The sequence below is a fragment of the Pipra filicauda genome, unplaced genomic scaffold, assembly GCF_003945595.2.
Source record: "Pipra filicauda isolate LSUMZ 115617 unplaced genomic scaffold, ASM394559v2 scaffold318_size846807_pilon, whole genome shotgun sequence".
In the NCBI taxonomy this organism is placed as follows: Eukaryota; Metazoa; Chordata; class Aves; order Passeriformes; family Pipridae; genus Pipra; species Pipra filicauda.
In genome coordinates this window covers 567,135-589,516 of record NW_024104441.1, presented here as the reverse complement: position 1 = coordinate 589,516, position 22,382 = coordinate 567,135, and the positions used below count along the sequence as shown (strand labels likewise).

Genomic DNA, 22,382 nt, shown 5'->3' with positions numbered 1-22,382 from the left:
CCTATCCTTTAGCCAGTCCAAATAAATGCCATCTTTCTATCAGTCTAAAGCAGTTTTCAGAACATAAGCTTTGTCTATAATGAGGACATTTGATTCAACTGATTAACAGAAAAAGGAACAAATTCTATCAGCAATGGAGGAAAATGGGGCCCTACCAGAGCACCCGACTTTGCAGCGCAGAAAAACGGGGTTTGGGTGGGGCTTTTTCTTTTGGTTGGGTTTGTTTTTTTAAGTAAGAGAGTTCTAAAAGACAAAAAGAAAATACAAAACAGTATTCTGTATTTCACATTTTTATTAGCTTCTTGCTGGCAGGCATTACACTTGGGAATAATATTGCACCAGGCATTAAAAATATGAATTCTACCACAGGGACATTTTGCATTTAGAATCCAATATAAATATTTCTAATCATATTTCCATGGCTACAGATAATATTTGGTTGCTTGATTTATATGCATAGAAAGAAACAGTTGTCATAACTGTAAGAAACTGTACTTATCAAGTACTTTTAAAGGGTGGGATTTGTTTTCCTAGAATATTACAATACTGTTTATTGATTTAGAAACTAAATTAGTCTACACAATAGCAGCTTCTCCCCAACTGCATTTTAAATTCTTTTTGTTTCTTGCTCCCAGTGTCATAGCATTAGATGGATTAGAAACCATTTAGACAGAGGTAATTTTAGCACTTTGAGTCGAGTCAGAGAATTGTGTTAATGACACAAAATACCCTATTGTACTAATTCTTCGGACTCCCTCTTTCAAACAAAAAGGTGTCTTGACTGAACAGGCACATGCACGGTTTTTTTCTGATCAGGACAAAAGAACAGAGCTGCTAGAGAACGAAACTCCTCCAGTCCTTACTGATAAACAATAAATAGTCGTATAAAAAAAGCCCACATTGTTGCTTTAGTCAAAATCCAGACTCTCTTGGGTTTGCTGTCCAATTAAGTTGCTAATCACTGAAGTGGCTCCTGTGGAGTCAGAATCAGTCATCTGTTTTCCGTGCCAGTCTACAGAAAGTCCAGTTATGCTCCACTGTGTTTTCATTGGCACGCTCGCTCATGTGATGAACTCTGGTGTTCCTGATCGTGAAGCCTTGCTTTGTGATGTACTCCATCAGATGGACTCGGAGCGACACTTCCTGGTGGTAGTCACATGGCCCAAAAGTGAAGGAAACCTGGCAGTCCCTGGTGTCCATCATGTGCTTGTTCCACTTTGTGAAGTGGTTTGAAATGCCTTCCAGTAGCGCGTGGACTTTCGTCGTGATCGTGAGCTGTGTGATGATGACAGCCACTGGGTTGGAGTACTTGGAAAGCTTCCGGGTGCTGGACAGCTCCACCACCTCCTCAAAGGTATCCACAGGATACAGTGGCTTGGGGTCATTAAGACACTGAATTAGCGGCTCAATCTGATAGAAGTCCGCTTCCTTCCGGAGGAGGTCGAACTCCTTGAAGTCCAGTGGCAAAGTGAGCTCTGAGGTCCTTAAAAAGTTAAGAACATAACGGAAAAGTGGTCCATCTCTGTCAATAAAGTAATTGCCCTGAGAGTCCCTGGCAGTGGGGAAGTCTCCCCTGAACATGGCCCCGAGCATTGAGTCAGGATATCTCGTTAGAGTTGTGAGGGAGGTCGTATACATGTGTCCACCCACATTTAGCGTGACTGGATCAGTCATCTAGAAAGAGAGAAATTGCAGAGTTTATGAAGCCACCACACAAGATTCGATCACCTCACTGACACACATGGCAAATACTGTTGGAAAACTGGGAGAGAATCACGCTCCTCCTGTTCAAAGCCTTTAATGGGTGTTTAAACCTGGACAAATCCAAGCCACCTGGCAACAAGGCACAACTGGCAATTAAACAGGATGATACTTAACATGCAGAACGCACATTTCCAGAATGCTTTAGAAATCTGAACAACTGAGCTACTGTCAGAGAAGCGAGTTTTGCATTTGGATAACAAGTTTTTTCCTATTCTACAGATGGGGAAATGAGAACAGAAAGATTTCCTGACGAACAAGTTAGTCTGAATGAGGCCCAGCAGTGTTCCTTACTTTCACAATCTGTCTCTCATTCTAGAACAAAACCAAATCCAAAAAAAAAAAAAAAAAAAAAAAAAAAAAAAAAAAAAAAAAAAAAAAAAAAAAAAAAAAAAAAAAAGAAGAAAAAAATCAACCAAACAAGTCTTAAACCTCTTTTTCTCCCTCAAAAGAGGAAGACAGTGCAGCTGGACACATAGGACCAAGAGCTCACAATCAAAATAATCCATGCCCTGGTTCAGAGGCATCATTAAAACAAGCAAAGAAAAAAAAAGAACTTTCAGCTTTTAACTCTAAAAAGAAGTATTTATTAACAAATTAGCATGTTGCATAGAAGAGGGGGATAGAGCACAAACCAGTTTGCATCAGCTTCCAGATAGCTCATGAGGAAGCAAGAGAGAAAGGAACATAAATCCCATCTGGCCACCAACCCTAACAACCAGGACTGTGGCCAGCCAGAGAAGAGAGACATATGCATGGCAGCAGAATGAGAAGGGGAGAAAAATAAGATGTGTTTGTCTAGTTTGCGACAAGGTTTACAAGGAAAAATACTTTTCTTCATAAATAAAATTACAAAGTCCTTAAAATTATATGTAGGAAGCACAAACTATTTTCAGCCTTTGTGTTAGGAAAACAGTAACAGTGAGCCCCAGGCATCAGTTCAGTCCTGGCTGATTGTCACTATGAAACATGAACCTGGGTGCTCCCCACAAGCTGCAGGCGAGGTGCAGCACTCCAGAGAAGGTAAGTAAGCTGTTGTAAAGCTGGTGTAACACGCATAGTTTTCCTCCTCACACGAGTGAAGCTCTGGAGCTACACAAGACAGATCTGGAAGGATTCTTGCTGCAAGACCTCGAAAGCCCAGTTGTACCACACAGCACACACTTGCACAGGCTCACTCACCATATATCCCCAGTCTCCATTATCCATCTGTTCAATTGCTTGAACTGTGGTATTCCAAGTTTAACAGAAGGCTGCTGAAAGGATACGCGATTCACCTCCTCTTATCTCCCTGCAGGAAAAAGCACACACAAACAGAGAACAAAACATGGCAGATCATCAGTACCTACAAGAACACCAAGGGGAATACTTTCCAATCAAAGGCAGGCTCTCTGCCAGGACAGCCACAAAGCCACATTAGCAGGAGAATCTGCAAACCTGCTTCTCCCTCCTTATCCCTTCATGCTACCCACAGGACTGCCTCTGGAGCACAAGGGTAATCACTCCAGTGGTTGCCTGAACATCCCAGTTTTGTTGAATAACAAGCAACAGTGCCTCTGAGGATAATACACGTTCACAAACTACCTTTCACCTGGGAAACTCTGAGTACTTTGAAAGACAGATGTCATTTTCCCACTTAGCCACCACTGAGGTCACACATGTGATCCGTTACTATTAGTCAACATTCCCATGCTCCAGTTTCAAACTGCTCAGAAGAATAAATCAAGCATGAAAGTCAATGAACAGTAAGAAGAAAAAAACTCTCGCTGCAGAGTTAATAATTCAGCAGTGGAGAACTGTAACTGATAGGAAGAACATTAATCTACAGACAAAGGGCATGAATGGACTTCCCAGACACCTAGTCTTGAAAGCAACCTCTGTAGAGACAAACCAGAGGACACCAAACATGTTTTCAACACATTCCAACAAAAGCAATTTGAGAAGAGGTTCATGCCGTGACTTCCCAGACGATGTTGAACTGTTGACTTGCATAACAAGGGGACTGTCCACATGAGCACAAGGCAAATCCACATCGAGGGTTGTGCAACTCGGGGAGGGGGGGAAGTGAATGACCTCAGACTCCAGTGTTGATTTTCCAGTGGTGGCCTGTCAACCATGTCAAGCGATGCAAGGACAGGGAAGCCAGTTGTCAGTGAGCCTTTATCCCTACCCAGAGCCTGCCTCTCTGCTAGAATTGCTGAAAATTTAGGTCAGCCTGTTTTAAGTAGGGTACAGCTTCTCAGCTTTGTTTATTTTTACATCTTAAAGACCACACAGTTTCCAAGTCTCCTGCTCCCATCCTCTTTACTAACAAACTTCAACAGTCACCCAGCTAAAGGCAGATAAAGATTTAGCCAAGCCAGAGGCCTACATACCAAAACAACTGAAGGTTCATAGTTAATTCTCAACCAAAAAGATAACTTGCCCTTCTCTTTCCTAGCAAATAAGGTTGGTCTCATTCAACACAGAACCAGGCAGCATATCCCACCTCTCTGGGCTCTGCTTCCCTGCCCAAACCCACAGACTGGGCACAACAGTGTCCAGCAGGTCTTCCAGTGCCAGCAGCACAAGCACAAGCACAGCCCCAGCTGCCTCTCAGACGGATTAAAGAGTACAAAAAGCAAAATCAGTGTATGAAAATTGTGAGGCTAGACAACAGAAGACTAAGGAATACTAAGATACAGAACTAGTCATACTAGGATCCTATTTTTACAAATTAGAGATGGAGTATGCTTCAAGAAAGTACATTAAAGCACACCCTCCAACAGCAGATAAACCTGGAACGCTCGTTTGCCAACCTCTGTAATTATTTTTTTTAAATGTTCACAGATCAAGAAGTGAATTCATTCAGGTTTTCTCTGTTTGGAATTGTCACTCATTAACTTTTATCAATAGCCCAGACCTTTTAAATTCCAGCACTTGAAAGTGTTAATCTGGTCAAGTACAAGGCCAGGAGAACATGCAGATGTGCTAAAATCACATGAGACTGGTACAGGTTTCTGATATTCAAGGAAAACACTCACTTGAAAGTGAAATGATGCAGCCAGACAGAAACCTCACTAGTAATCATGGCAGAACAGATCTGCAGTCTTAACAAAACTAACTGGAATTACGCATTCAGAATATTTCAAAGACAGAGAGATGTCCATCAGTGTTATTTTAACTGGTGGATATGATGTTATTTTGGTCAGCATCTAAGTCCACACTACAGATGAATCAAGACTTTACGAGGGAGAGAGAGATGACACTGCATGCCCGTGCAAAGGCACGAACAAATCTTTGATCACAGCACTGCTGTGTAACACCACAGTGAATAATTCACGAGAGCAATTATCTGAAACAAGCCTAGCCCTCAACACAGAAGTGGAATCGAGAAATCTCACTGACCTTTGTGTAAGGACCCAGAACCACGAGGCACACACAAACCTCCCTGGCAAACCAGTGCTGGAGCAAGATGTGCAACACAAAGGGAAGACACCGGGAGGCCATCCTAAAATGATGCCTGAGTGTGATCCCAACTATCCACTGTTTCCCTCATCAGCCTGGGAGCTCTGAATTTCTGGACAACTTCACAGGCTAAAGTAGCTCAGTTTGGGTACAACTTGAGCTAAGGACTAGCAAGGCTGAGGGTGTACAGCCTTCATGACATATGCCTTTACAACAATGCTTTAAAATCTTCCTGAATGGAATACAGTGATCATCAGTGGGGATGGGCAGACACTCCAACCATACTCCAGGACAGGCAGCCTCAAGCCAGCTCTGGTCTCTCTCACACAACAACGATCCCACACAGGGCCAGCCTCACCAACACAGTTACACCCGTCCAGGCAGCAGATAACAGATGACATCCTTTGATAACCATCAGCCTGCCTTTGATAATAACAAGAAATACTCATTTAAGATGAAATTCAGACCAAGTGCTGACACTGTTTAAGTCAAACAGGATGTCCCTCTTTGGTGGGAGCAGAAGTGCCTGGATGGTGTCAAGCCACAGTCCTGCCGTTGTTTCTCTGTTCTGTGCACAGGGAGGAGACACACAGCAGTGACATGGTCACCGTGGCTCCTGCCACAGCACAGCACAAGCACAGCCAAAACTGGAAAGGCACAATGAGAAGCGAGAAAAGCACTCAGGTCATCATTTTATACTCAACACACCAAACTGGGTACCCGCATTTACAAAATGCTCGCTCTTATTTCATGTATTATGACTCAGAGGATTACGGGGCTGTTTATCAGCAGCACTGCTGCAACAGGTAGTACCACTAACTTCAGCAGGGCTTCTCCCAGAACAGAGCTGCTAACCCACAACCATTCTGCAAGCTGAAATTCAGAGAAAGCAAGTAAGAGTCAGGTGAATGTCTGTATCTGCGAACACACACCCGGGCTCAGGCCAGCCCAGGGATGCCAGCAGCACTGCAGGCATTTGCACTGCTGGGACTACAGGCACTGCATCGGGTTGAGGCCACAGGCTACAAACCACTGCACTGATGTCACACACAGTTACCCAAAGGAGAGGCAGAAATACACCCAGCAGTTTTAAGTCAACAGGCACAGATCATCTGATTTGTTCTGAATGTTCTTCATCTGTTTTTTCCAACAAAAGAATTAAGGGATTTATTTGTGGCAATAGTGTTTCATGAGCAGTTTGGTATCAGTATCAATATTACAGCACGAGCTGTTTAACCTCAAGAGTTACCTTTGATTTCTAGGTCAATATAGAGCTGGCAGGAATTTTACCAATGGCAGCTTAAAAAAGAGCAAGCTAAGACTCCACTTATACAGACACATACACTTGGCATTTCATTTACTCACCCCCTCTTGAGCTCCCTGCCTCTCAGACTTGGATCTCCGAAGATGAGAAGAAACTCCAGTCCCAGCACAGTTATGCTGTACATGGACAACCTCTCTGTTCCCAAGCCAGTCAGAACATTTGAAAGGCAAGTTCTTACTGTAAGTTATTGGTGACTCACCTGAACTGACAAAACACTGAACAGCAGCAGTGCTGACTGTACTCCACCAAACTACAGCAAAACAACAGTCTGCAGAGCAACCCCTGAGCTCCAATTCTGTGCTACCCTGTTAACCAGGAGAACAAGGAGGAGGAGAGCTCTCAAAACAACCAGTTACCCGAATCTTCCGGCAATTCAGCCGATCGGCTTCACTAAAGAAAGCATCTACCACCTTCTACACGTGTCAGGTTTATAATGACTAATGTAGTTTATTAAATGTTAACTTGATTTTCTTGAGTTGTTTTTTACTAATACTCAGTTTGCACCTCAGGCAGGATGGAAAAACGCTCACACCAGACACTCAGCATTTTTACTCCTTTATGTTTAATTGCTTCACTATAAATTCCAAGTTCCTGATGTTTCCTTCCCTCCCCCGAGGAGCTCTGTGACATCCTGTTTCAAGCTCAGATTCCAAACTTTCCTTTTAATTGCTTCTTGTTGGAAGAGCCCACATCCCAGTACAATTTTGGCCCTCCTCTCAGAGAGCCAAAGGAAGACTCATATCCAGCCTGGTCCTGCTGAAGCAACCCAGAGCACCCAGGCTTCCAGGATCTGTGACAATAATTGAGTTTTACCCACGTATTTTCCTTCTGTGACACTAATCAGTGTTGTTCCCATGTGGAAACACGTCTCCAAACAGTTTTGGAGGAGGACAGGTGTCAGAAACACCGAGCCTCGCTGCACACACCGATGGGGCTCAGCACACACACAGACAGCAAGACGGGGAAGAAAACCCCCTGAGAGCCCAGAGAGGGGGCCAGGGCTGCAGCACGAGCCGGGAAGTGCCCGTTTCCATCACAGAGGAACCAGCGAGCTCGTGGTAGCAGAACTCTCCCCAGGATCAGAGTGATTCAGCAAAGACGCTGGAAATGAACCCAGACATTTCGTCTCTCCCTCCCACAAGTGACCCAAGAGCCCACGGCCTCATCCCCACCCCAAAACAGAGCCCCAGCCCTGCCTCCCCTCCCCATGGCGCAGGAGGAACCACTGCCCTCCCCGCCCGGAGCAAAGCCCACGGATCCCAGATCATCCTCACCAGAGATCCCCGCCGGGCACCGCGGCTCCCGCCCGGACATCCCCCCGCTCCGCCCTCAGCCCAACCGGGAACGGGACCTGGGCAGCACCTGCACCATCCCTGCCCGAGTGCCGCGGCCGCGGCTCCCCGTTCCCGGCCCGAGGGAGCCCCGGGGACCCGGCCCCGCACCTGCCCCGCACCCGCGCCGGGACGCGCCCGTCCCGCCCCAGCGCTCCCGCCGCGGGCGCGGCCCCAACCCCGCAGGGCCCCGCTGTTCCCTCGAGCCGGAGCACCCCCGGCCCTGCGCCCCCCGCCCGGCCCGGCACTCACGGGAGCAGCTCCCGGCGCTGAGGCGAAGCCCGGCGGCAGCAGCAGCGACGGGGACTGTGCCCGAGCCCGGAGCGGAGCCGCCGGCGCGGGCGGGGACGGCGGAGCGGGGGAGTGTCCTGACGAGCCCCGCCCCGCCTGTCGGTGGGTGACGGGGCGGGGCGGGCGGGCACCACGGCGGGACGCGCCGCCCCGCTGCCCCCGCGGCCGGCGGGCGGTGTCCGCGCGGGGCGGGCCCGGTCCCCGCGGGGCCCTGAGCGCCCGGCCGGGGCCGCGCGCGGGGGCGCTCGGGCGCGCGCGCCATGCGCGACCCCGCGAGGTGTCCCCGCCCCTCGCGCGGCCCCCGGGGCCGGAAGTGGCGCCAAAACGCCGCGCGCCCCGCTCGGCCTTTTCGCGCGCGCCGGGGAGTTCTCGCGAGAGCACGCTCGGGAGGCGGGGCCTGGCGGCCGCAGGGCGAGAGGACACGGGCAAGATGGCGGCGGCTGCAGCGGCTCTGCGGCACCTGGCCACGGGCGCCCGCCTCGCCCCGCGGGGCCGCGCCGGGGGACCGCTACCCCCGCACCTACAGCAGCTGCAGCAGCGCAGGGGCTTCCGCGTCTCGGCGCCCGCCGCCATACAGGTAGCGGGGAGGGCTGTCGCCGGAGAGGGGCTCGCGCCCCTCAGGGCAGGGTCCGGCCCCGGGGCGGGCGGGCGGCGCGATGACTTCGCCCCCGGGCTGAGGGGACTCCCGGCGTTCGGGGAGCGCGGCCGTGCCCCCGCCCAACCCGGCTGCCGCTGTCTCGCAGGTGACGGTGCGGGACGCGCTGAACCAGGCGCTGGATGAGGAGCTGGAGCGGGACGAGCGCGTCTTCCTGCTGGGCGAGGAGGTGGCTCAGTACGATGGCGCCTACAAGGTTTGTGGAGGCCGTTGGCGGGCTGGGAAAGGGCCTCAGGCGGGCCGTGACTCCTGTCTCCTGCCCTCCAGATCTCCAGGGGCCTCTGGAAGAAGTACGGGGACAAGAGAGTGATCGACACCCCGATATCCGAGGTGAGGCTGCCCTGTCTCCAACCCCGGTGATCCCTCCATCAGCTGCTCCCTGCTCCTAACCCCTTGGTTTCCTTCTCTTTCAGATGGGCTTCGCAGGAATCGCTGTCGGAGCTGCTATGGTTTGTACATTTGCATTCTTCCTCTTCTGGTTTTAAAAATTTAAACTATTTTTAGATAAAAACACGCTAATACATTTTAACGTATTTAACAGGCAGGGTTGAGACCAGTGTGTGAATTCATGACGTTCAACTTCTCCATGCAAGCCATTGACCAGGTCATAAACTCTGCTGCCAAGACCTGTTACATGTCTGCTGGATCCATCGGTGTTCCCATCGTGTTCCGGGGCCCCAATGGAGCGTCGGCCGGAGTGGCCGCCCAGCATTCCCAGTGCTTTGCAGCCTGGTACGGGCACTGCCCTGGGCTCAAGGTCGTCAGTCCGTGGAGTGCAGAGGATGCCAAGGGTTTGCTGAAAGCATCGATCCGGGACGACAATCCAGGTGAGCACGGGCAGGTCATGGCAATACCCAGCGCTCAATCCTAAGGAATGGCTGTTTTCCCCTCCTGCCCCATTTAAAAGATACCACAAAAAAATTGTTAAACCGTAAAGCACTCAGATTTTCTTTACTGCAGTAGGGTACTTATAGAGACAGAAGGGTTTACTCTTTCCCTAACAGTCACCTGCCTTGCTAACAGCAGACTGATTTTGTGCTGTTGCCAGGAAACCTGGAAGCATTTATAAATCTATCATAAAGGGATTAAAAAGGATGAAGTTAGGAGGCCTTCCTGCATATACAGTGCTTCAATATAACTCATTTTTACAGATCATGAAATTCAAATGATAAATTCAGAATGTCACTAATTGAAAGCAGGGCCACCTTTGTCTTTATTTTTCACAAACGGGAATGAAAAATGGGAGACCTTTCAAAAAGTGGTGATTGTAACATCGTGTACGGAAAGTAAAATACCTGATCTCATTTCAGACTAGTCGTAGACAGCTTTTTAAATGCTTCAGCATTGAAGTAAAGACTCTGATTTACTTCTTTTTTTATTTAATTGCTTCTGCAAACATGCTCCTCACTCCCTTGTTGCCTGGATGGGTTTAGTGTATTGAGCTGCTGCAGGACTGCTAATGGTGAGTGCAGCCCTGTGCCTGCAGACATACACGTTAATCCAAGTATGTTTTCTTCTAGTTGTGATGCTGGAAAATGAATTACTATATGGTGTTCCCTTTGAAATGTCTGAACAGGCACAGTCAAAGGAATTTGTTATTCCAATTGGAAAAGCTAAGGTAGAAAGGCAAGGTAAGCTGAGAATATGTTTGTTTCCTTATTAACTGACCTGGTTGGGGACTTTTTTTAATCTCAGCTATTCAGGGTACTGCTGTCACAGGGCACAGAAAAGTATTTCAAATGTTAAGTGTTCAAATGTTCTTTTATCCAGTAGTATGATGTCATGTTCTGTTACCCTATTAGGGAAACATCACCTGATAATCCAGATCTCGACTAAAAAAATACCCTTCTAAAGGATTTGTTCCATAGTGTAGAGATGAAGTAGGTGATGGCTGAAACACTTCTTTCCTCACCTAAGTATATAATTTTTGTCAAAAATGCAAAAAGAGGTCATTGTAGCGTTTAACCCCATTTGTTCATGATTTACCACTGAATTATATGAAAGTTTGAAAAGGATAACTTGGTAATTATATTAAATACCTCTTCAGTTCCCTGAATTCAAGGGTGAAGTTTGTATTTTGGCATAGGTCTTCCTCTTTTCCTGCTATGTCTGGGCTCAGCTTTTCAAACAAACATAAGGAACTTAAATTTACAAGTGAATCTAAATGTTAGCCTGAAAGGAGCCTGAGGTATAGAAAAAAAGCTTTAAATCTTAAGGAGTTTTTTTTCTCTTTTAACACTTGTTTTTCTTCTAGGAACTCATGTTACATTAGTGTCACACTCAAGACCTGTTGGCCATTGTCTGGAAGCAGCTACTGTACTTGCTAAAGAAGGTGTAGAGTGTGAGGTGAGTGGGGTTTCTGTTGCCTTTCTTTTTCCCTGAAAGGGGGAAAGAAAGCAGAGTGTCTTCTCACGCAGGCTCTGCTCACTTCGGTGTATTAACTACAAGCTGCTTATATTTTTAAGTCCCTTTAACAGCACGTGCCTTTCATGTTTCTGAGTTAGAAATTCTGTTAAGACCTGTCTTTAAAGTCCGAACAGATGAAAGTGCTGAGGGGCCCTGTACCCAAACGGTGGTGACTGACAGGCTCAAGTCACAGCAAAGTTCTCATTATCCCTTTTCCCCCCAGGTTATAAACCTGAGAACCATTCGACCAATGGATATCGAAACAGTGGAAGCCAGTGTGGTAAAGACAAACCATCTTGTCACTGTAGAAGGAGGTTGGCCCCAGTTTGGAGTAGGAGCGGAAATCTGTGCCAGGATCATGGAAGGTACCAAGTTTTGCAGTGCATGTCTCAATCTCGTTCCCTACTCTAAATCCTGAAGACTTCTTGATAAAGCCTGGCAAAGGCAGAGTTAGGGGTTATAGCTGAGGAGCTGGAGCTTGGCTGTCTTGCTCTAGAGATTTTTACAGGGTGGGTACAAAAACCACAGTGCGTGAAGATAAACAAGCAGGAACAGCACTCTCTGGAATATTAGAGCTATAGGAACAAAACTGTTTAAATAGAACAAGATACAGAAATCAAGAGAAAACCACAGTACATGGCAACCTGACACTGTCTTCTGTTTCAGGACCTGCCTTTAACTACTTGGATGCTCCAGCTGTGCGTGTTACCGGCGCCGATGTCCCTATGCCTTACGCAAAGATCTTAGAGGATAACTGCATACCTCAAGTGAAGGATATAGTATTTGCAGTGAAGAAAGCTTTGAATATATAAGTTGTAAATACATGTTTTAAAGTACCTGCTTTACAAAGCATTATTGGTGTTGGGCAAGTTGTATCCATAATTTATGTTCTATAAGCTTTGTGAACTTTTGTACAGTGGGAAAGTATAGTGACCTCCCAGAATATTTATATATGGGGTTACGCTCCCTAAGCCACACTTCATATATGCAACAATGTGGTAATGCTTGTGTTCAGCAGTACAGTTGGGCTAGTGCTACTGTTTGTGGAGAAATCCCGTTCTAAATTCAGAGTGAGGAAAAAATCCTCCATTTTTGCTTGGCTTTAAGTACCAGAGGAACTGTGTCAAATCCGCTGGAGCGGTGGTTTAGTGCACAATTGCAGAGAGCAAGAGTAGGCCCCCAGTGCTGTACAGCTGCATGGTCACAAGGCCTATTAGAAGGGAATGACTAGACTGGATGGGTGAAGCCCTGCCTGCCAGTGCAGCTCTGCACAGAGGCTGCAGCAGCCCACAGTGTGGGTTAAGAGGTGGTGACCCTGTTTGGTTTAAAGAGGGCTCCACACATGCAGAAAGACTTCTGCACAAGAGCTTAAATAAAGATCCTGACCCTCTTCAGTAGGTGATGGGAAACACTACCTAACTTTTCTTTACTCCCTGTCACATAGAGTGATTAAAAAAATGCATGTCCAGATGCTTGGCTTTTATGGCTCAGCTCCATGTGGGTGTCTGTAACTCCTTGCCTGGGCTGACAACAGCATGTTCCCACTGTAGGTCTTGCAGAGCAAAATGAGTTCCTTTATTCAGCTGCACTGAGCCCGAGTCTGAAGCAGCAGTTGTGCAGATTGTGTGTGAAGAGCTGGGGAGCAGTCGAGGCAGACTTTTGGCAGAACACCACATCCCAGGGTTTGGATGAGGGTTAGTCCTGCCAGGCTTCCCTCAGCAGCTTTTGGTACAGAGGGAAAGCTGCCCTGAGGGGCCTGTGCCGCAGGGCCTGCTCTGCACCCCGGGTGCAGTGGCTCCCCAGTGAACAGGTGGAGAGGACATACCTCTGTAAACAGCCAGAAGAGCTCAGGTCCTGCTTCAGGGAAGGGCCAGGAATACCTTTCAGGGTATTCCTTTTAGCAGAGGTGCTGTTAGGTTCTTAGGAAGTGTGGCTTGCAGGTGTCAATCCCAGCTGAACATACCCACCACACTGCTGAAGGAATTCCATTAACATTTTAATAAAAATGACTGAATATCACAGGTTACATGAAACTTTGTACAGACATTCTCTGCATAGTAACAAACACTGATGTACTTGAATTTTAAAAAATGGATTATCTATAATCCTTTAAAGTGCAATTTGTTTTAAGGTTTTAAATCAAAAAGGATCTTTCAATAAAGTTTAAACTGTAGAATTAACTTGAAGTAACTTTGCATTTAACTAAATCAAGAATAACATCCCAGTGCCCTATTAACTCCCATTTCAACTGTTTCCTCATTTAAAAACACTTTCCCTTGGAGTGGCAGGTAGGATGTCCATTTAAACAAGCTTAATGAGACAGCATTTTGACTCCACCAGCAAATATGGTGGGAATAAGATTTAATTCTCCAGTTCCCTCACCTGTGCAGTATGCTTTAAGGGTTGGATTATCTAAAACAAAACTTGTTGATTCAATGCAGCAAGAATTACAATGAGTTACAAGTGCATGGAAAGAGTTGAAAAACTGAGCAGACTAAAACTACATCCCTGTAATTTGAAAAAAAGGGGTGGAATAGAGCTAGTTAAAAATGCATTAATTTGCCATCATCATGGTCATTCCTATTTTCAGATTTTTATTCAGCTATATAGAAGCTGCTGTACCCCTGCAATTGTAGCCAGAGAACACAATTCTTGAAACCCAGTAAAGAATGGAGTACTTATCACAGCATGGGGAGGCAATTCGGGCAGGGCAGTGCTGCTGCTCGAGGAAAGGTGAAATCAGGCAGAACGGAGCTCCAACGTCATCAGTGCTGGTGGGTCAGTTGCTGGTCAGGAGGGTCAGCACAGGAGGGGGAGAGGGAATTCAATCCTGGAGTGACCAGTGGCCTCAGCTGATCCTGGGAGCACTGTAGTCGCACGTCTGTGTTTTCTTCAGAGTTCCTTTCTGAAAGTTTTGGATGGAGCTGAGCAAGGCTCCCCGGCTCGCACTGACGGGCTGCGGCGTTGGCACCTCTGTACTCAGGGGAGGAGCTGCTGGTGGCAGGGGTGGCGGAGGCGGTGCTGGGGGGATGGACGATGCTCCTGTTGAGCCAGGGAGAGAAGATATAGTTTGATTATGCCAGGGGTGTCCTGCCACAGAGGACTGTGGCTGCTTGGCTGGACATGGTCAGTCCTGCACTACTCACATCATCCCTTGAATGCCAGTGGAATGTGAAGAACAGAACAGATGGGAAATGCCCAAGTGATCAAATCCCTCTATCTGCAGGTGAGTCGTGTCATCTGAGACACCTCTGAAATGAAGCCTGAAGGGCCTCAGTACTCAGGGATGCAAAACATGACTCAAATGTGATCTTCTGAAGGAAATGGAGATCACTTAATGGGATTTCCCAGCTCTTGTTTTTGCCTAGTAAAGCAGTTTGCTTTCTGGGACATGAACAGTAACAAAGACTGGAAGCAAATTTTACTACCTGTTCCTACTTACTTAACACACTTTATGATCTTTGAAGGACCGCATCACTGTAATATTTGTGATGACCATTTTGCTTGGTCAGATTATATGCCGTTTTTAAAGTACTAACTGCAGATAGAGTTTTCTGGAAGTGTTTTACACTTCCACAGTCCACTTTCTTCAGACATGTTGTAACGAATGCTTGTTGGACAGACTGAATGAACCACAACACTGTGACACACACCTCTTGCCTGCCTCTCCTGTTCCCACCAGCCACCTTTACACTCTGGCCCTTGCTCTCTACCCCAGTCAAACATCCATCTCATCATTCCTCAGCCTCCATGTCCTGACTCCCTGGGAAGTCAGAGCCCACAGCAGTGCATGTGGGGAGCTAGCCCAGCAGTGAGGGCCTGCATGGAGGTGCTTCCTTGGCAGTTCAGATCCAGGCAGGTGGCCTAATTTGCCCCAGGCTGCTCTGCCAAACACCCTGATCTTGTGCAGCTCTGCTGCTGCACATTGTACCATCATTTCTACACAAGTATAGTAATAATAATAGGCCTATCTTGTCTCATATATTCTGGAAGGAGTAGGGGCATAATGATTAGTATCTTAGAACTATTCACCAGTGAATTTTAACTGCATCATCTAGATCATAAGTTGTTCCACATGAAGACTACAGAGACAAATGGCACCTATAGTCTAACACTTGCTTTCAGTAGGTCTAACCTACAAAGAGAAATATACTGGTAAATGGCAAGAATAAGGATACTGGACAAAACAAAACAGCACGAGGGCAACCAAGACACTGTGGTTACTGAAGTAGAACTGCTTGCTATGAAGTGAGAAAATACCAAGCAGTTGAAGGACATTATGCCACACAGACTCGAGGTATTTGATGAAAGATAAAGCTCAACTGCAGAAAAAAAGCAGACAAAAGTTCTCTGTGCTCCATTTCTCTCTCAATTCCTCACACTTGTTTTCAGACTAACAGGTAGCAGTAAAAACATCACTGCTGTTATTAAGCAGTTATTCTACTAGATGAAAGACATAACTCAAAGCTCCCTCATTTTCTATTTGTACTAGTCTTTGAAGAGAGACTTCTCTCATATGGGAACAAGCTCAAAATGCAGAATATTCACACAAAGCATCCAATTTTGCCAGTGTACATTAATATGTGCTGTGATTGTAGCACTTCCAGCTCTTCAGGAGAAATTCTCATTGGCATGAAAGCCCTCTGTGAAAACAAAACATGGAAGTACATATTGAGCTCATCTTCACTCTCTACGCTTTCAGAGGAAATACTCAAATCCTAACAGAAATACCAGAGATCAACTGAAACAATTTAATGTTCCTAGTGCATGTGGATCAACTGTTCTCTGAAGTAATCAAAACATAACAAAATGGCTTCTAACTTACCCAAATCTGCTTTTTACACTTTACCATTAGAAATACTGGAAAATCATTCCCTGGGTCAGAGCCCTGTTTCTTACATGGATAGACTGCCAGGGAAGGAAAACTTGGCATTTTGCCAAAGGAAAAACATGACCAAGAACAGTTCAAGTAACCATTTTATGGCTGAAGTGGTCAGTGCAGAAGCTGTAGGACTAGCACACCAACCTGTCCCCAAACAGATCAGGTGAGCTGCTGTAAGAGCACCAAGAGCAGCTACTCATATATGAAATGGCTTCAAAGAGATGCAAGAACTGCAGAGAACAAAGCCAAGATTTTTGTCTGGAATTGCAAGGTGAGGCTGAAGAGGCTATGCAAGTAGTTGTACAAGATGCAATAGGGAATTGACCACAAAAACAGAGGCCAGGACTCTGCAGGGAATACAAATACAACGGTAACACGTGCAGTGGAAGAAGGCACATGTTTGACAGAGAGGGGGAGCAAAAAAGACACAAAATGCTTGGATGACTAAGTATTATTAGGCCAAGATTCCATGTCTATCTTCAAATTTTGGTCTGGTTATTTTACAAGGGGGGTAGAAAAGACAGGGAAGTATAGGGGGAGAGGTCACCTTCCTTTCTCGAAAATTGTTAAATTCCTCAAGACTCACTGTTATTGAAATAGAGCTGCTGACAACATCATGCAATTAAACTCTTGTGAGACTGATAACAGATAATGATACTCTTACACCCGAGCTCTGCCTTAAAACATAAATACAGGGTTCAGAATGGTATCTGACTAGCCATGAGCATTACATATTGAACCTGGTAATTAAGAGCATGATTCCAAAAATCTTCATATCCATTCATTTCAGTTAGTCAGTCCAAACCAAGCTGTCCTTCCCTTCTTGACATGAGTGGTGAAAAGGACATCTGAGTTCACACACAGGTGTAGTTACATCTACAGATTAAACTGTTCTGCCCAACAGTGATATATTTTCCTGTATTTAGTAGAAAAAATCACTTAAGACAAGTGCTCAGTTGTCAGTAGGCCTTTCCAATATACATGCTGGAAGACATTGCCTGCACACACACGTTCTACTCATTCATGCAGTTGTAAGAATAAAACACTCAAACAAGAACTTACCAAGGGTTTTTACAGGGACATTTTTGTTAAAAGAGTGTGTTAAAAGGAATAGGAAGTAAATCAGATGCTGTAAACTTGATGCCTGAATCGAAACAAAAACTTAATTATGAATTTAAAGTGACAGTAATAGTGCAAACAGCATTAAAAACTTGGCTGAGAATGGGATGCGAACAAAGAAAATCATTTTAGTGAGGTTTTAAAGATGCTGCATTTCATTAAAATAATCTGTAGGAACATTCAGATTTTTTTCTTCTATTCCCTCCCAATACTAAGTTCAAGATTTGCATTCAACTTTCCCATTTAGAAACAGAGCATCTTTAAAGAGATAAATCAGCATTAGCTTACTTTTCCGAAAATTCACGTTCAAAATGATGCATGCTCTATTGAAGACAGCAGAGAAAGAGAGAGGACACAAGTTAATCATCTGGTTCTCGTGTCAAAGTAAGAAAAACAGACACTGTTAGCTGAAAAGTTAGTACAAAAGTCAATATATTCTTATTCACTGACAAATACGAGGACAGTGGACTGACTATTTCAATATACATTTACAATACTTTGTCCAATTCTGAATAACGAACCACTATTTTCCACACTCTAGGCAGTATTATACTTGATCACCAAATAAAACACAAATGCTTCCAGCTGCACATGCCATAATTCAACCTTTACAGGATTAAAGTGCATTTAGAGAGATTTAGCAAGAAATCTGCAGGAAGATTAGCCATAGGAGATGAAATCCATTCAGTTCAAGGAACACTTCCTGCTGTATTAACACCCGTATTTACACTCATGAGTCAGAGACACTCAGGAAAAGCGCTTCCTAAAGCATTCAAATTGTCTTACAGAAAGGTGAAGGGCAGGCAAGATGCACCATATAGATGCCAATGAAACCTATATTGTGCTGAAGGATTTAGAATAACTGGCACAGAAAAGATTGTTAAGTACAACTCTCACTTTATTCCTGCAGAAAAGCCCAGGAAAGCAAAAGTAACACCCCACAAACTTTTCTCTGTTGTAAAACATCATGCTGGTATTTTATGGTATTTCCAGTGGACACCTTTCCCCTCAAAGCAGGCCATGCACTCAATCCTACAGCTGCAGCTGCCATTAAAAAAACAGTGAAAGCCAACCACTATTTTATTTCTTAGTCTGTGTTCCATCAACTATACCAAGCACTCTGGTGCAAGCCAAGTCTCACAAGGCCTTTGTTCAGAGACAAAACACCTCTCAACATGTGAGAAACCCCTGAACAGGTTCTTCCCCAGGACATGTCAGCCTGGAGCCCGTTCCCCTTTGGTCAGTGTCTCTGGCTCTGCACATACCCACACACCACACTGATTTGGTTGGTTACCAAATGATGGCAAGAGCTTCTGCCGGGTGCACTTTTCCTCATCAGCCTCAATTTTGCCTTGGCATCACATCACCAGGATGCTTTGAGGTGCCCTGATTCTAACACGACCACAACCAAACCACACAGACAGACTGAAAGCCTCATGCCCTTTTGAGAATCATCTCACCACACTGATACCCACAAGCAATTTTGGTTTAGAGGTAAATACCCTTAGTAAGTACAAGGAAACTGGAAGAGAGAGAGACAAGCTACAAAGGCATCACTTGTCACTAAGTCCCACCATGGGGCCAGTGAGTCTTTCATTGAGCCAGTAATAGCATACCTGCTTAGAGCAGCTAAAACTACAACGCTGCTGGTGAAAAAATTCAGCACACTAGTTTTCTCTTAGAACTAATATCCAAAATTTCTTCTATTAATTCTACTCACAAAAGCATTCCTGAAAATTTGCCACTTGCCTTTACACTTCATGAACAACATCCAAGCCATCAGCTCACTCAGCCATTTGAGTCACATCAACACATAAACCTGCATCCCATGCTTAAAACTTGAAAAAGCTTTCAACCAAGTTCCAACAAGTCCAAGTTAAAACATAACTAAAAGGTAGTTTTATTGAAAAAGAAAAAATTGTTTGCATCTGTCCATTTTGGAGGCACAAGGTTTTCTTTTGCATTTGCAGCTACTTCTTTATTAAATGTGTAACAAACCCTCCAGCTAACACTGGGTGCATCCTGAGAGCAGCACTGTTACTGTGCGACACAATAACACTAATTATTTTGTTTAGGCTAACTGGGAGAAATTAGTTCCTAAAATGCACATTTCTCATACCCTCACCTTGAAGGAGAAATTACTAATTTGAATTTCAGCATGACTGATTTGAATTACATCAGAGTGCAGTGTCCTTTGAAAGATCATTCACAGCAAACACAAATTTGATTGCATCATGTTAGTTACTGAGTTGTTCTGTGTAGAAAGTTCCTGGGACTAGAAATCCTATGGCATGAGTCACCATAACAAACAGCAATGCTATGGACTGCTTCCCCTCTAGAAATGTTTGCCAGTGCTCCTCTTCCAGCCTTTCAGCCTGCAGAACATCCACTGTTGCTCAATACTCAGATTTGTAATCAAACTTTCAGAGTATTTCTATTGGTCACTCAAGCAGATTCTTCACCACTTCTCATCACCTGTCCTAAACATTAGCAAAACTGTCTGCACAGCTACCCTGCAAACTGAAAAACAGAACTGGTCAAAAATAATAAAGATATTACTTTTAACCCAAATCAGTCTCTGACTCGTTTCTATGAGCTCTACTGGGTTATCAATGGGCTGTAGCACAACTGGGGAGATTTACACAGCCTAAACCACTGAATTTGTCACATCCAAAATTTCTGAAAATACATCACAGCAGTACAGGAGTAAAGAGACAATACACAAGGGGTGAACAAGCAGTATTTCAGAGTCAACAGACCATTAACACCAGGACAAATGCATACTGCAACGTGAGGCCCACAAAATGTCTGGAAAGTAGCAATGTCAGTAGGCCTGCAGTAAAAGAGACTTTGAAGCAAGCACTTACACTCTATGGATAAATCATATCATGTATATCTCAGGAAAGGTTATTAAACAAAAAAGAAAACTATTAAAAGGTTTTCTATGGCCCTCAAAGAGAGCCATAGAGAATGGCTCACATGCCCACACTCAGGCTGACACAAGATAATTGTCATCTCCGCGTTCCATCCTTGAAAACCACCATCCCTTAGTCATCCTTGGAAATAACACCCACCACTGAGGAGCAGAGGGGAATAAAAAAACCCAAAACCATAAAATAATGACTCTTGAACTTACCTGCTGTAGAGGGCGGAGTGGGGGATGATGGAGATGTTAAAGGGGAACTTGCCCCAGAGCCTGCTAAATAAAACAACAATCTAGTAACTACAGCTGTGACATGGCAGCTCAACAGTCAGACAAGACAGGTTGTTGGAAATAGGCCAACTTTACTGATTGAAGATCCAATCCTGCTTCCATTGAAATCTTGGGAAAGATTCCCATTCATAGGAACAGTGTCACTTGGACCCAATCTGAACAGAGCAGCTTTACGGTACAGAGCATCAGAAGATCTCCAAACACATAGGAAGTGCATTCAACAGTATTCCTCTGTGGGAAACACTTCTTTTCTACTGCTTAGGCTGTTTGATTTCAGCATCCAAATTCTGTTCCCCTTAAAAGTTGTGCCACTGCATGGATGGCACCCATCTCTCCTAAGAGATGATGTTCAGTCAGTTGCTGTACTCCACAAGTTACTCTGATATCTAACTACTCCACAACAAGCTGCTTTTGGACACATTTTAGCCAAGCAAGTCAGCTCTTTTATCTGTTCCATAGTACTAACCATACCTCCTAAGTAAATAAAGACCTGTCAAAGGCTCTGTTGTTTTGGAATTTGGCACTGAAGCAGCAATTAAACAGATAATTCTCTCATTCATCTTAACACCTTACTATGTAATACAGATCACCATAAAGAGTCTCCCTGAAGACTCCATTCTTAAATAGCCCATATAATGAATATTGTTATTCAACTCAAATATAAAACAGAATAAAGAGACTGATTGGTTTGGTTTGGGTTCTTTTTTGAGGAATGGGACACAGATGAGAGGAAACATTACTTTAAATTAAGCAGCTGAAAATCTAACATTGACAATATTTTTAAGCCCTCTATTTATCTATCACTAAATACCCAAAGCAGTTGTTATCAGGCTTTGGTAGTCCAATATTAGTATGTAAACTGATGGTAATCCTGGATCTTTTCGGACAGAAAATGACAGTAACAACAAAAGAAATGACACAGATGTGTAGAAGCAAACTTTTCTCTCTGTAGTTACCTGAGTTATTTGAGTTGCTGTATTTTGCTGAGTGTTCCTCCCCACTTTCATAGGCAGAACGTTTTGACTTCTTTGAAAGGAAGCAGAGAAAACAGAAGATGGGAATGAATAATCACTTTCTGTTAAAAGGATTGAACTGACAGATTTCTAACAGCCATCTGCTGTATCACACAAAGTTTATCAGTAGTGCAGACAAACACAGATAGGTTTACCTGTGGCTAAACCTATCCATGCTAAACATGCAAAAAATATACACATATTTTTCTGTGTGAGAAACCCATTTAAAGATTTCTTACTTTGCGTGCTAAGATCTTCCTTTTCTTTTTTTCTTCTTCAGAGCCATGATGAGATTGAGCTCTTGTCAGCCTTCTGTGCTGGTGAATCTTCAAAATGAAGGAAAAAACAGAAAAAGAACCATGTTAAGATCTTAAATGTTTTCAAACAACACATTTGGGGTACAAGAAAATATGCTGTAGTCAGTTTGTTTAGATTTATTTTTTCATTTTTTAGCTTTTATCTTTACTGTTGCTGGTAAAGGATGGAGGCTCATACTGCAGTTAAAATTATCCTTTAACTTGGGAGCCACTGCCTGTGAAGCTGCATCACTTAAAACAGTGAAATGCCACACAGTCAACAGCTGTTCTACAAGTCCTCATACTGCAATTTTGGGAAAGCAAATCTGTTGATGAAAGCCTATATTACTCAAAATCAATTTTGAGTAAAAACTCATTTTCTGTACGTAAAAATGATAAGAGGAAACGAAATATCTGTAGGAAATAAAGAAATGCAGACTTTACCAATTTCTGTTCTTCTGTTAATCGCTTTTCTATGCATTCCTTGGAGATTTTCAACGCCTCTTTTAGCTTGGTAGGAATCTAATACAGAATGGGGAACAAAAACATGGCACAAAATGTGATAAAGGAAAACAAAACTTGACTGCTCACACCTCACCACTCATCACATTGCTCATCTAAAGCCCCAAGTTCTGGCACCATT

At 44.6% G+C, this 22,382-nt stretch overlaps 3 protein-coding genes across 11 annotated transcripts in view; 1 reads left to right on the top strand and 2 right to left on the bottom strand.

The window, feature by feature from the left end:
* Nucleotides 1–274: 274 nt before the first annotated feature.
* On the bottom strand, nt 275–8,290 carry KCTD6 (potassium channel tetramerization domain containing 6). Its single transcript, XM_027713861.2, has 3 exons — nt 8,116–8,290; nt 2,944–3,052; nt 275–1,674 (listed from the first exon to the last, which is right to left on the bottom strand). The coding sequence occupies exons 2-3, from the start codon at nt 2,968–2,970 to the stop codon at nt 988–990; spliced, it is 714 nt and encodes a 237-aa protein (XP_027569662.1). The 5' UTR covers nt 2,971–3,052; nt 8,116–8,290; the 3' UTR covers nt 275–987.
* A 273-nt stretch (nt 8,291–8,563) lies between these two features.
* Nucleotides 8,564–13,395, top strand: PDHB (pyruvate dehydrogenase E1 subunit beta). Its single transcript, XM_027713860.2, has 9 exons — nt 8,564–8,731; nt 8,898–9,005; nt 9,077–9,139; nt 9,223–9,258; nt 9,351–9,636; nt 10,330–10,440; nt 11,064–11,155; nt 11,439–11,580; nt 11,882–13,395. The coding sequence occupies exons 1-9, from the start codon at nt 8,585–8,587 to the stop codon at nt 12,025–12,027; spliced, it is 1,131 nt and encodes a 376-aa protein (XP_027569661.1). The 5' UTR covers nt 8,564–8,584; the 3' UTR covers nt 12,028–13,395.
* The window catches only part of PXK (PX domain containing serine/threonine kinase like), a 35,059-nt gene continuing 25,867 nt past the window's right edge, over nt 13,191–22,382 (bottom strand). Inside the window, exons 14-19 of one of the 9 annotated variants that reach the window (XM_027713858.2) lie at nt 22,184–22,261; nt 21,683–21,769; nt 21,387–21,456; nt 20,353–20,415; nt 17,505–17,539; nt 14,165–17,241 (exon numbers count right to left, since the gene is read on the bottom strand). In XM_027713858.2, coding sequence (XP_027569659.1) covers nt 17,523–17,539; nt 20,353–20,415; nt 21,387–21,456; nt 21,683–21,769; nt 22,184–22,261 — 315 coding nt within the window. In that variant the 3' untranslated portion in view covers nt 14,165–17,241; nt 17,505–17,522. Of the gene's footprint in view, nt 20,416–21,386; nt 21,457–21,682; nt 21,770–22,183; nt 22,262–22,382 lie in introns of all 9 variants that reach the window. The other 8 variants (XM_027713855.2, XM_027713852.2, XM_027713853.2 and 5 more) reach the window with 8 other exon arrangements.